The sequence below is a fragment of the Lithobates pipiens genome, unplaced genomic scaffold (assembly GCF_037356315.1).
Source record: "Lithobates pipiens isolate NorthernLeopardFrog02 unplaced genomic scaffold, aLitPip1_a1.2 Scaffold_3, whole genome shotgun sequence".
NCBI lineage: Eukaryota > Metazoa > Chordata > Amphibia > Anura > Ranidae > Lithobates > Lithobates pipiens.
In genome coordinates this window covers 241,267,239-241,282,571 of record NW_027507790.1, presented here as the reverse complement: position 1 = coordinate 241,282,571, position 15,333 = coordinate 241,267,239, and the positions used below count along the sequence as shown (strand labels likewise).

The 15,333-nt window shown below is 39.5% G+C and overlaps 1 protein-coding gene across 1 annotated transcript in view; it reads left to right on the top strand.

The window, feature by feature from the left end:
• Positions 1 to 15,333, top strand: part of WDR7 (WD repeat domain 7) — a 597,600-nt gene that overhangs the window by 228,204 nt on the left and 354,063 nt on the right. The window contains 1 exon segment of the mRNA XM_077462962.1: positions 4,949 to 5,062. Coding sequence (XP_077319088.1) covers positions 4,949 to 5,062 — 114 coding nt within the window.

The window sequence follows — 15,333 nt, the reverse complement described above, 5'->3', positions numbered from 1 at the left end:
ATCCTAGTCCATGTAGCAAGTAAGGGGAACGTTCTGGTGAGAGTTATATAAATGGGGAACCCCCAAATTTCCTTCTCTCTTGTGGACAGGAAGTGAAGACCTATCTCTAAAGTTCACACAAAGCAACGCAAAACAAAAACCCACTGGTGTTTAATTATTTCCATACTCTATACAAAACGTAAAAATAAACATTTTGCCCTTAACAAATCATTTTTATGCAAGACGATTCTTATTTGTATTTTTTTCCCCCAGGTTTAGTAGTCGTCCAGAAATGATAAAACAGATGCTGCCTACGCCACCCTTGGCTGTAACATGCAATAAACATTTAAACCTGCTGTAATTGTCTTCTATTAATCTCACCTCGTCTTGCCTCTGCTCCCCACTCGGGAGGATGTAGAGGCTGATGATGATTATTAATTTTGCGGTCTTGTAGAAATGGCTCGGGTCATATCCTGATCAATCCCAATAAAATAAAGAGTGTTTGAAATTTTTTTTTTTTTCTATCTCTTCTTGCTGTGGCGATAGAACAATTTAACTTGTGCATAACCGAGACTGATATTGTTGATCTCCCGGGTTTTACAGAGGTCACCTCTTTTTATTTTATTGTAAATTCAATACATCCTCCTGAGTGATAGCCGAGTGGAAAAGAACATTGGCGTTAAACACCGAGGACACAGACAAATGGCAATCTGTGCTTCTGGAGGTCTTTTTATGTTTTTGTTTTGACTAGGGATTTTATTTCAATGTGAACTGGCAATTATTACCATCGTGTTTGGTTGTTCAATGTTCTAATTATCATCACTGTTACTGTTTTATTTTATTATGGTTTGCCAGCTTTGTATTCTTAGTAAGGATTTATATTGCCCCATTGTCTCCTGTGGCTCTGTATAAAAAAAAAAGTGAAGGTTAAAGGATATCTGCCAGGCTAGTTATACAGGAGCCACCAATAATGACTTGGTTTTAATGCGGGTTTAATACTATTGTGTTGTAGTAACCCACGGAAAAACACAGTTTACTGCAATACGCTTTGACACGTGGGTATATGTGCATTGCCAAATTATTGTAAATGGCATCTCAATACATATACTGTAAACCTAAAACACCTGCACTCTGATATACTAAAATGTGTGAAAATGCATTGTAGTTTGCTTATGTTGATTATGCTTTTGTTTTTTTTGCTCTGTGGTAAATTGCCTTAAACACTTAAGGACTGTAAGGATTTACCCCCCCCCCCCCCCTTAATGACCAGGCCATTTTTTTTGCAATACGGCTCTGCATCGCTTTAACTGACAACTGCGCAGTCGTGCGACGTTGCACCCAAACAAGATTTACGTCCTTTTTTCCCCACAAATATATCTTTCTTTTGGTGGTATTTGATCACCCTTATTTTTTTTTGCGCTATAAACAAAAAAAGAGCGACAATTTTGATAAACAAAAAAAGATTTTGTACTTTTTGGTATAATAAATATCCCCCAAAAAAACAAAAAACAAATGTCTTCTTCAGTTTAGGCCAATAGGTATTCTACGTATTTTTGTAAAAAAAAAAAAAAAAATATATATATATATATATATCAATAAGCATATATCAATTGGTTTGTGCAAAAGTTATATCGTCTACAAAATAGGGGATTGATTTATGGCATTTTTATTATTATTATTATCAGTTTTCTTTACTAGTAATAGGGGTGAGCAGTGATTTTAAGCAGGACTACGACATTGCGGCGGACAGATCAGACACTTTTGAAACTTTTTTTGGACCATTTATACAGTGATCAGAGCTAAAAATAGCCACTGATTACTGTATAAATGTCACTGGCAGGTTCCCTAGGGAGGTGTTTCTAACTGGGCGGGAGGGAACTGAGAGGGAGTAGAGATTGATTGCTGTTCCTGATCACTAGGATCAGCATATCTCTCTCTTCCCCTGTCGGAAGGGGATCGGTTTGTTTACATTGACAGATCCCCGTTCTTGCTCTCTGATGAGCGTTCGCGGATTGCCGGCGGACATCGCAGCCAGCCGGCCATGTACGTTTTGCTCCGGTGTTGCGGGCGCCCCCTAGAGATCTTAAAGCAGCCGACGTACACCTATGGTGATTTGCGCAGCCGTGCCAACCTGCCACAGTATAATGCTGGCGGCTGGTCGGCAAGCGGTTAAAGTAGAACTATAGGCAAAACTTTTTTTTCCATTTTGGATAGAGCAAGGGAAGGTTATAACCTGTCAGATTTTTTTTTTTGCCACCTGTTCCCATTGTGGAGATTTCCCTTCACTTCTTTTCCCATAGCCGAACATAGGAAGTAAAATGAAATCCCTGCAAATTAAGATAATTCATTGGGGCCCCCCAGGTCTCCATTGGATGATTTCCCCTCCTATTACTTTTCTGAGGACAACCAAAAATTTGGGATTTTCTTTTACTTTCATTGATGATGGTAAACAGGACAAATAGAGAGGATGAATCTCCCTAACGAGGGGCAAAGACAGCAGTAAAAACTGACAGGGGTTCTAATCCCTCTCCACTCTATCCAAAACTGAAGAAGAGTTTTGCCTTTAGTTATACTTTAATTGTGTTCTCCCCATCAGAAATTCAAGGTAGCAATGCGGGCCAAATAGAGAGAGTGAATCTCACCAACGGGGGCACAGACGGCAATAAAAACTGACAGGTGTTCTAATCCCTCTCCACTCTATCCAAAAACAAACAAAAAAGTTTTGCCTCTAGTTATACTTTAACACAACAATAATCAAAAAATAAAAATAAAATAAAGCATAAACTCATCATAACAGTCTAAATGGGCCCAAAAGGTACATTCAGCCTAAAGCCTTCCAAATACCTGTCTGGTTTTTTTATGAACAATACATGAACAGAAGCTTCCTTTAAAGTGTTTTATAACCTCCTACATATACCTAGTAAAGTGACTACCCTTTAGGTGATACACAGAGATTAAACAAACGCTCCTACATAAGTTGTACCTGTTTATCGGCAGCCCTCTCTGTTCTACGGCCATTTAAAGTTCAGGATTTTGGACAGCATTTCTCAGCTTTAGAAGGCAGGCGCAGGTATCTGATGTCACGCACTGCAGCAGAGTGTAATCTGAGACCTGAGTACTGGGAAAGGACACGCTGCCCTGTTCATGGTCTCATAGGGAATCAGAGGGGGAAGTGGACCATCTCAAGAGATTGCTTTGATGTTACAGTGACACATGCAGATAGCAGCCCTGATAGCAAGGATAACTCGTCACAAATTTGTGGCAGTGTTGAATTTTAAGTTTTAACTTTCTGCACATTGTCACTGGCAAGTTGTACACTTGCAGAGCACTTGAAGCACAAGTTCTAGTTAACACTTTTCCAAAATTAGCCACAGTGACCCCTGTGGTAGAAGGACTATTGTACAACATAAACGGACCAGAACTTGCAGAGCGTTTGCAAAGTAAGTTGGACTGGAGTCATGCAATGTGGACTTGCTGCAATTGTGCTACAAACTTGGCAAGTCTAGCAATAGCTTAGCGAGTCATTTTCAAACTTGAAACTCAATTGCTTGCCATCTGACAGAGGAATGAGGGAGGAGACAGAAATCACACTAAGTGCTTTGGTTTGAGGCTAGTACAAACTATAAAAGGATATGCTTTGTTCATTTTTATTTTTTATATATTTTAGGGTTTTGCAACCACTTTAGAGTAGAGCTAAAGTTCAGTTGTCAAAACTGGGAGCAGGAAGGTAGGTGTATTTTAATAATAAAAAAAAAACACACAATGTCTAATTTGCAATAGCATACAGCTCCCTGCCTGCTCGCTGTCTTGTCTGGTATGTAAACTGAGCTGTGCATATGCAGCTCCGCTTACATTGCCACCACGGTCATAGTGTGCCAGGATGACTAACTACTGCACATGCGCAGGAGTGGTGCCATCCTGCATCAGCCAATGAAGACGGTTGAAGACAATCACCCAGCAGAAGGTTCCAGTGCTGGCGAGGGACGGGGACCATTGCAGGAAAGGTACGTTTAGCGACGCTTTTTGTGCCAACATGCTTGGAAATTATCAGGAGATACAAGTAGTTATTTGTAATCTCTGCTTTTTTTTTTATAATAACCATGCAATGCCCTACCTATTCTCATCTCTTGAACCTTACTATTGGTCCTTCTATATGTTGTGCAGTTTCACTAACCTATAAGGAGGATCAGAAAACAAGAGCGGGAGAAGCCAGACTAAAATTTTACATAGCTGTACCATATTTTGATTGGTGCATTAGGTCCCTTCCACATATGACAAAATTGCATCATCATCCTACCATATACTGTATTTCTAGTTATACCAGTGTCCAAACTGGGTGCTATAGAAATGTGATTGTCAGCCACAGACCTATCACAGCCAAGATGGTGAAACCTTACAATGCATGTATTTAGATGTTTCCAGGGAACAACTGTTCACCTACAGTGTATATATCCTTTTATTTCAGTTTAAGGCATCCAAGCAAAGTTCTCTTACAGAAAGCATGTAAATAATAACCGTGTTACCATTATAGTTTCAAAATGTACTTAGCAGAGCTCTCTAACCAGCTTAGGGACCTTTCCTCTGTAGAAAGGGGTCTCTCGCCATAGAAAGGCCCTAAGGAAAATCTCGGAGTGTTCTTTGAGGCTTGTGTGTAGCATATACGGCGGTCCTATGTAGGACTCTATACGTATTATATATTAAGAATGTATGAGCAGCAGCTGCTGTACAGGAAGAGTTTTATCTTAAACACCTAATCATCTGATCTTACATTTATAATACATGTACAGACTACTGAGACTCGCCGTCTCTTCAGAGATTTCCAGTATCGGGAAACTCAAGCTAACAACGGGAATAAAGGGGGGGGGGGGGGGGCTGTTTGGTTTATTTTTGCTTTTATATTTTTATTATTTTTCAGCTGCTTTTATTGTGATTGTTTATACGTTTAAATGTTTAATTTAATCTGTTTCAGCTGGTGTGACAGCCGAGTCTATTCAAACTGGCAGCGCAAGCCCTGATTCGGGAGGGTCAGAGGTTAAAGTTCAAGAGGAAGAGCATGACCTTGTGGATGACGATCTTGCAGCAGGTAGGATTTTTTTTTTATTTTTTTTTTACGTTATTTTTACAAATTGAGTTATTATAGAGAAGTTTTTTTTTTTTATTTTTTTTTCAATAATGCATTAGAAAAGGTTAAATTTGTATTCCATGGAAGAAAATGCTTAAAATATAAATTACTGGACGTTTAAACCATAGCTGTTTAAAATTAGAGTTTACATTGGGCTGTCTTCTGGCTTGTTCACATGGTGTCCTTTGGCTCTCTTCTCTCTGCGCTCGGTGGTTTCAGTACTGGGTTATGACGTTAGTGCCACTCTCTTCAGTATTGATCGCAGCCTGATATTGTGACTCGCACCCAGACAAGTGTGTGCATTACTGCCTGGGCTCACATAATTTAACCTGGAAGGGGATCACCAGTTAAATGGAGTTTCTTTGAGGCCTGATTCACTCCTATGCAGGTTGCAGTTTGCATATTGCAGGTGCATTTTGCCATTTTCAATGCATGTTTTTGATCCATTGAAGTGTATGGAACCAAAAACCAGAAAAAAAGGTCCCTGGCCCTTTCCATAAATGATGTGAACTACATCCATAGGAAACCATGTTAAATGGACTGTAGCGTGTTTCTGTAAAACTGAAAATGCACTAAAAAATGCATAGGTGTCAACCAGGCCTAAAGGTGACAGCACCAGTCGGGGTGAGTATTCTAGGGAGAGCTGTTTTTTTTTTTTTTTTTTTTCTATTCTGTGATATACTAGGCTGTTTTTTGTGTTTGTACCAGAGTTTCTATTTATATCAAGGGATATCTATTGTCCCAGCATACACTTTAATTTTATAATATCAGCAAACAATAGTTATCTTTTGACAATCCAATATAAGCATACTTGAAAAATCTCCTTTCATGTTGGGAGTGCTGCCTGTCTGCTGTTCGTCTCCACAACTTCCTGGATTCCTGCATGCTTTGAGGGCCAGTTCACACCAGATGCAGTTCTGTTTTTTTCTGCACCATTACAGTCAGTTCCGGTCAGTTTCTGCACCAGAAACTGACTGCATGGTGTGAACTAGAGCCGTTGAAATACATGGAAACCACTGTGCATGCATATTTAGTGCAGAAAAAAAGCACACGGAACTGCGTCTGGTGTGAACTGGCCCTGAAACTTCTTTGCTGTTTGCTTTTCATTTTTAAGGACTACATATCCCATGATACCTTGCTGCCTGCAAGCAGCGATTCCTGTACTGACTCCGCATTTTAGCACCTCTCTAGTTCAGACGGCAGACTCTGAAATTGTTGGCACTGCAGTGCCGACTTACAGGGCTTGGTGAATACGTGTCACAGAATTCATGGAAGAAAGTGTGTGGAGATCTTCACAAACTAAGTTTACAAACTTGAAGATCAGGGGTGTCAAACAAATTTCATCACAAGCCACATCAGCATTATGGTTGTCCTCAAAGGGCCAGTTGTGTTTGTAAGATTAGATGTCAAGACACCCCCCCCCCCACTAAGAGACGTCATAAGTCAAGTCCCCCACCCTCCCTTACATCACAGTGCACCCCCACCTCATACTGCTGCCAGAAAAAGTTTGGGGGCAGAGCTGGGAAGCAGGGTCTGGAGGAGGAGTAGAGGAGTGCTAGAGTCTTCTGAATATTGAGGCCAGTAGTGGCGGAGAGGTTTCTGCATCTCTGCAAGGAGATGCAGGATCTGTAGAAGGGGTTCTGTTGTCCCCTCTGCTGCCCCCTGCTGAGACAAGGTGGAGGTGGGTGTGCTACAGCTGCAGAAGAGGTGTGGGGGCCACATGAAATAGCCTGGTGGACTGGATACTTCGCACAGGCCTTGTGTTTGACACGTGTTCACGATTGTTCAGAATTATAGTAGTAGGCTAGAAATTATTAAAATGTGGATTTTATACAATTTTTACATTTTAAATGTAGATATGCTATAAATCAGTCAGCCAATTATAAAAAAAAAAAAAAAAAAAAGGCGTGACTATTACTTATATAATGCCATATGTATCCTTGCATGTATACCTCTTTATTATTACTTGATGTATGGAAATTACTGTTATTTTTTCTTTAGAATCCTAAACCTCAATAAAAATATTGAAATATAAAAATAAAAAGAAATAGCAGAAACTTTTTGAATTTTGTTTTAAAAAGTGTTAACTTCATGAAATGCAAAAAACAAAAAGTTCTGTTTTGGATATTTTGAGTTTAGTTTGAAATATAGATATTTAACCCTTCTTTAGCATCTATATTACCTTGCTATAATGTTGCTGAGATTTTTTTTTTTTTTTTTATAACAAGCTTCTTTTCTTAAAAGGATTTAATAGTTTTCCTCTGGGAAAGAGAGAACCTACAGTAGTCTAATGAAGTCCCTAGGTAGCTGCAAAGTCATCATTATTTCAACTGTTCTCTTCTCTTCTACGTTTAGGTTTAACTCTTTATAGAAGATGGAAAGTAATGATAATTCAGTAATGGTATTTTTATAGTATTTTTTTTTATACATATAAGGATTCTAAGCACTTTGCAAAACATGATAAATGTTATAACTATATTGTGAAGGCAGTTATTCCCATAGGCTTGAATAAACAAGTTCATCTTTTGAATTCTAAATCAGCGTGGAGATGGAGTTTCGCAAACAGTGAGGATTGTTCTTCATAGTGTTGGAGCTGCATGTGAGGAACCTGTGCGTTCTGATTTCAGATGGGCCCTGAAAGTTTAGGATTTTTTTTTATTTTTTTTTGTGTTTTCTGTCTGGGAAGTGAAGAAGCCAGGTGATAGATGGGATTCTATTGATGATGTCCTATTGTTAAGAACCCACACCTTTTGGTCACCAGCCTTATGAAATTAAATCAAAGATGCTTCTCTTCTCTTCTCTGTTCAAAAATATATGGCCCTTGCTGCCACCTCTCACCGTTTGACTTGCTACAAAGTAACAATGTTTGATCACTGGTCGGGAGGCAACTGAGGAAATGCTGCCTTTCAGCTGCAGCAGATATCATTTCCACTTAGTAGGAGTCACATGGCTGAGGATAAATGAAGGGGCCTTATGCACACAGCGTGACTGACATATCAACATTGATATCACACCACTTCCCCAAGCAAACTCTTTCTAAAACCAAACTTGTAATATTTATTCATGCTAAATCCTGCATCCTGCCACTTTGGCATAGGGGGGAAGCCCCCAGAGCTGACACAATGCTTTACTCGCGTTAATGAAATCAAGTTCATGCAAGATCTCTCTACCATCCAGGTACAGAGGAAGCATTTAAAGAGGTTGTAAACAAAAAAAAAAAAAAACAACCTGCAAGACAAAGGCATACTGAGCTAGTATGCATACTAGCTCATTATGAAATACTTGCCTTAGAACGATGCCCTGAATTGGCGCCGACACATCGATGACAGGGCTGACATCTTTCCCGGGGGTTACTTCCGGGTTCACGTGCGCTGTGATTTGCCAGAGCCGCAAAGACGTCACTCCCACACATGTACGCGGGAGATGCCGGTCATGGCACGGGCCCTGAAGAAACGGCACAAGCGATCTTCTAAAAATGAGATCAAGGGTTTCTTCCATCCCCCAGCAAGCATAATCTTGGCTCCTATGAGCATGAAGCATGAAGAAGACCAAGGCTTGCGCGTGTTTGAAGACTTTGTCAATCCTACAGCCTACGAGAGCTATTGTGGGGTCCTGAGGGACTGCCACCCCGTAACTTTGCTCAATAGATGGAAGACTTTGTTCCAATAGGTTCTAATGTGAGGACAGAACCACCATGTATGGAACATGGAGCCTACCAGATTACACCCTCTATAACATAAGGGGGAGGAATCTGGATAAATTGTGGTCAGCCTGGAAGGAACGTAGTACCATCTAGTAAGGAGTTTAACATTAGCTTCAATTAGGGACATATGTATGATACCTTGGTACGAGCGTTTGAATGATTGAAACCATTCATACTTGTCCCACGAAATCTCCACGTCAGACTTTCAGGCTCAGACATAAAAAAGTTTGTCGTCTCTGCTTGCCAACAAAGAGTAAATTATTGAGATGCCTCCCCTCTGATCCATGATATCGGAACACCATTATTTGTAAAGTTTGATTTGGGGGTTCAGGTTTTTCAAGCCATATAGAATTAAGGAAGTGCCTAGTATGGGAGAGTCTTCCTGATTCTTTTCATTCTTCAACCCCTATCCCTTACCATGGCCCTATTTCTCTTCCTACCCCCCAGTAGACACCCTTACCCCTTCCTCACGTTCTCCCCCACCTCCCTTCCCCCACTTTTTTTTAATCTCCTGTTTTAGTTTACCCCCTTTGTCGGACAAATCGCCACCTTATTAACCGCTTGCTGGCCGTATATAGTACATATATGGCTGCAAGGTGGCTTTCCTGTGCAAAATCACATACAGGTGCATAATTTTGCACTTCAGGGTCTGGGAGCGCGCATGCATGGCGCTGGGGGCCCACTTTCACTGTGTTTCCGCAGGAGCCATTTAGCAGGTCCAGCAGACTCTATGTACACTGGGGCTCGCCGATTGTAACCGAGAGAGGCAGAACGGCTGTCTGCCTTTGTAAACAAGGCAGGCCGCTATTCTGTCAGTAGGAAATATAGTGACCCTATGTTTCTGCTAAGGAGGTACACAAATCTATGCCTTTCCACAGTAAAAGCACCTCCCCCACAGTTAGACTCCGTAGGAACACATTTAACCCTTTGATTGCCCCTGATGTTAACCCCTTCCCTGTCAGTGTCATTAGTACAGTGACCATGCATATTTACAGCACTGATCACTTATTTCTGTCACCAAAAAAGTGTCAGTTTTTGTCTGCCGCAATGTCGCAGTCCCACTATAAGTCGCTGATCGCCACCATTGCTATGTAAAAAAAGAAGTAAATAAAAATTCCATAAATATATCCCATAGTTTGTAGACGCTATAACTAGCACAAACCTATCAATATATACCTATTGGGATTTTTACCAAAAATATGTAGCAGAATACAGATTTATTTATGAAGAAATTAGATTTTTTTTTTTATTGGATGTGTGTATTGCAGACAGCAAAAAATATTGTTTTGTTTTAAAATTGTCGTAATTTTTTGTTTATAGCGCAAAAAATTTAAACCACAGAGGTGATCAAATAGCACCAAAAGAAAGTTCTATTTATGGGGAAAAAAAAGGACATACATTTTATTTGGGTACAGCATTGCATGATCGCGCAATTGTCAGTTTAAGTAACGCAGTGCCCTATCACAAAAAATGGCCTGGTCATGAAGGGGGTGAACCTCTCGGAGCTGAAGTGGTTAATGAGATGCTTGCTATAAAAGGGCATTTTACTTAATTCGCACTATTGGGCCTGATATACCTAACAAAAAAATTTGAGCTATAGCAAGAAAAGGGCTGAAACCTCACTTAACCTTGGCGTACTCATGATAAATTCTTCCAGTATTGGGTAATGCAGTTTGGCAGATGGACCTTTCATTACTGTATAGGCCCTGATCACACCGTTATTAAGATTTGCATGATTGAATTTCTCTCGGTTATTTAATAACTACGTGGTTTTCAAAAGTGATTTTGAAACGCAATATGTAATTGTTTCATTTGATAAATATATAAAATATAAAACAAAAAAGGGTGGTACGTTCAGAGCAATATATTGTAAAGTGGGTCACTCACAACCTTAAAACGCCACACTGTACCCCTGAGTTAAAATGAAAAGGGGTTGACTGTTTTCAGTACGTGTAGGCAAGTCCTTCAAAGATGAAAATATTTGAGTAGCTTTCATTAAGGTAATACCCAGTTCTTAATGCATTCATTGTGCCATATAGGTCGTTTTTTTCAGGTGCTTTCTGTTATGGGGGATAATGTTCTGTCCTTTACTCCCATTTGCTGTTCTGCACTTCTGGTGGAGGCTAAAAGTGACCAATCAGACACTGCTATCACCATCAGGAAGCCCACCCTGAGCAATGATAGGAAAGAGGATGAAGGTGATCAATAGAACTGAAAAAAAGAGTAAAGCATATTTTCTATAAAAAAACAAAACATGGAATTTGTTAACGATGCATTTACTATGACCGCCTGGCTTCAGTTTTTTGAGCCAATGACCCAGAACGAGTATTTCCTATAGACTCTCTGCAACTGACTTTTCCCCATTATATCCTTGACTGGTGATTTGATGTCTGGTGGCATATTTATCAGGAGAGGTGAACACAGAGCCACAGAATGAATACAGCAGAAGCAGAGAGATACTTGCACTGAAAGTTCTCAGTTACAGCATCCTCTCCAACGAGGTAATTTTATGAGCAGCACAATTACATCACCACATCTCACTCCAAATTTCTTGAGACTAGCAATCAGAGGGAGCAATGCCTTAGATCAACTCTCACTGCAGATATGCAGCTATAAATCTACGGAACAGGGGTGCCTACACAAAGAATGTGCCTGTTATTTTTCCGGAGTTAAGCCCTGGTGCACTCCAGTGCGATTTGTCATGCGATTTGATAGTTTAAAATCTCATGACAAGCCGAACCTCATTGCAGGCAATGGGACCGTTCAAATCTTTTGAGGCTCAAGTCACAGTGACTTTGATAAAGGTTCCTACACTACTTTTTTGCAATTTCATTGTGACTTGCATTGACTTCTGTTAAATGGAGTTGCAAGCTGCAATGAAATCGGAGGTCCAAATCACACTGATCTGTGGCTTTGAAGTCTCTCTAAAGTAGCGCAATTTCAAAGCCGTACTGATGTGAGCCAGGGCTAACACTTCTAGATGTTCTCTGTTGGGTAACAAATTTTCTTTTTTTGAGTTTAGGCCCAATTTAAGGTTAAAGTGTTAGTAAATTCACAACAGTAAAATCAGTCTGTATAAGTAAAGCACGCTTGTTATACTCACTGTGGAATCAAAGGGGTTAATCCTCCACATGTGTAAAAAGGCTGTTTGATCCTATATGCACAGATCCTCCCCTTCTTGCATTGCCCCCAAAACATGTCTGGATAAGACGGTTTGTGAAGTCAGTCTGCACATTCTCAGTTTGGTGTGTATTGCTAGAGTTTTTTTTTTTTTTTTTTTCTCTTGGGAGAGTGCATGTTATCAGCACAGATCAGACAGAGGGTCAGGGATCCTGCATCCTGATAGGACAGCCAGTGCTATATGAAAACTCATCCTACAAGCTTTAACCAGATAATAATAGAAGTCACAAGACTGCTACACTTGGGTCCAAATATATTTGGACACAGGCAGTTTTAGTTTTTTTCAGGTATTTACCAAAACATATTCAAGCTATAGTTATATAATGGATATAGGCTGAGAAGCACACTCTCAGGTTTAATTTGAGGGTATGTACATCCAAATGGGAGGAAGGGTTTAGGAATTGCAGCTCTTAAGAATAGCCACCCCCCTTTTTTCAAGGGGCCAAAAGTAATTGGACAATTGAATTAAAAGCGGTTTCATGGCCAGGTGTGGGCTACGCTGTTATTTCTTCATCAATTAAGCAGGTAAAAGGTCTGGAGTTGATTCTAACGCCCTTTACACTTTGAACTTTCCGATGGAAAATGTGCGATCGACTGTGTTGGAAATTCGGATCGTGTGTGGGCTCCATTGGACTTTTTCCATCGGAATTTCCTACACAAAAAGTTTGAGATCTTGTTCTAAAATTTTCTGACACCAAAATCCAATCATTTAAATTCCGATCGTGTGTAGACAATTCCGACACACACAGTGCCACGCATGCTCAGAATAAATTATGAGACGAAAGCTATTGGCTACTGGCCTCTTTATAGTCCTGTCGTATGTCACCTCGTTCTGAAAGATCGGATTTTCCGACAACTTTGTGCGACCTTGTGTATGCAAGATAAGTTTGAGCCAAAATCCATCAGATTTTGTCGTCGGTGTGTCTGACTGTGTGTACAGGGCAGAAGTGTGGTATTTGCATTTGGAATCTATTGCTGTGAACCTACATCATGCATTCAAAGGACCTGTCCATGCAAGTGAAATAGGCCATTGTAAGGCTTCAAAAACTAACAAACAAATCTATCAGAAAGATAGCAGCAACATTAAGAGTGGCCAAATCAACAGTTTGGTACATTCTGAGGAAAGAAGAATGCACTGGTGAGCTCAGTAACATAAGAAAGCCTGGACGTCCATGGAAGACAACAGTGGTGGACGATCGTAGGATCCTCTCTATGGTAAAGAAAAACCCATTTATAACATCCACACAAGTGAAGGACACTCTCCAGGAGGTGGGCGTATCATTGTCAAATTCTATGATCAAGAGAAAACTTCACAAGAGCAAATAGAGAGGGCTTACCACAAGGTGCAAACCATTCGTAAGCCTGAAGAATAGAAAAGCCAGATTAGACTTTGCCAAAAAAATCTAAAAAAATCAGACCAGTTCTGGAAAAGCATTTTTTGGACGGGTGAAACTAAGATTAATCTGTACCAGAATGACAACAAGGAAAAAAGTGTTGCGAAGGCTTGGAACAGCTCATGATCCAAAGCACACAACGTCACCTGTAAAACATGGCGGAAGCAGTTTGATGGCATGGGCATGCATGGCTTCCAGTGGCACTTGGTCATTGGTGTTTATTGATGATGAGACAGAAGCAGCTGGATGAATTCTGCAGTGTTTAGAGATATATTGTCAGCCCAGATTCAGCCAAATGCAGCAAAGTTGATTGGACGACTCTTCACAGTACAGATGGACAATGATCCAAAACACACTGCAAGAGCAACCCAGGAGCTTTTGAAGGAAAAGAAGTGGAATATTCTGCAATGGTCGATTCAATCATCTGATCTCAATCCAATTAAGCATGCATTTCACTTGCTAAAGTCAGGAAAACCCACTAAAAACTGAAGCCAGCTGCAGTTAGAGCCTGGCAAAGCATCAGAAAGGAGTCTTTGGTAATGTCCATGGGTTCCAGACTTCAGGAAGTCATTGCCAGTAAAGGATTCTCAACAAAATGTTAAAAATTAACATTTTATTTATGATCATATTCATTTGTCCAATTACATTTGTGCCCCTGAAAATAGTGGGACTGTGTATAAAAAAGGTTGTAGTTCCTAAAATTTGTACTTGATATTGATGTTCAACCTCTTGAATTAAAGCTGAATGTCTGCACTTCAAATTCATTTGGATTGTTTTATTCTGGTGGCATACATATCCAAAAGTAGGAAAATTGTGCTTGTGTCCAAATATATATGAACCTAACTGTATGTACTGCTGATAAGAAAGGGTATTTGACAGTTTATGTTTACTAAAATAATTGCATTTCCATGTACTGTGGGAGATCAGATATAGTGAATGCAGAGTCCTGGGTTTAGTAACACTTTAATGCAAAAAAAAATTAAAAAATTAAACTGTATTGAATTTCCAGCAAGTACACAATTTGAGTTACCGTATATGTGTCCTGCATCTTCATTTAAGGCCTGCCAATGAGCTTTATTTCATATTCAGACATTTGTGATAAAAACAAACTGATCCTATTTGTTGGGATAAACATAGTCCTGTATATGTGTTAATATGAATATTTTTAAAAAAAAACGCTGTAGCTGTATATTTCTTTTTAAGATTTTGATTCTCTGTCCTTCCTCCTGATTCTTTTTTATTTTTTTCAGAATACTCTTTAATCATCTGTACTTGCATGCATCTATCCCACTTTATTTTTTTATTGTACATAATTTTAATTATTAGCAGACTAGTTATGAACTGTGTTTTTAATTTTTTTTAGCATTTTGTAATATGCTTGGAAAAAATAATAATAAAAAAAATAAAATAAGCAGTGTAATTACAAGTCTAGGTTGTATCGTATTCATTTAAAAAAGCTTTTTCACTGGTTTAAATGCAATAGCGCAATTCTGATTATGATTTCCGAAAGGGTGAGTTTGAAGTTATTGTGTTTAATTGATTTGGGTAATTATAGAAGGCTATATAGTTGGGAAGGAGAGGGAACTGAGATTGTGATTTGACAAAACAGTGATTACACACAAAATAGTCATCGACAACCCCACACCTTCTTTACTTTGCTGTCCTTGTATTGTAATCTAGAGTATGACAGGATTCCTTTCTTGGACCACTTTTGGTTGGTCCTGACCACTGCCGAACGGGAACATCCCACAAGAGCTGCAATTTTTAGAGTTGTTCTGACCCAGTCATGTAGCCATTACAATTCGGCCTTTGTCAAAGTTGTTCAAATCCTTACACTTGCCTATTTTTTATGCTTTCAACTAGTTGCACGATTCTGGGTAAAATGAGGATCACAATTTTTTTGCTTAGAATAAAGATCACGATTCTTGTAACGTAACATCATCATTCACATTATA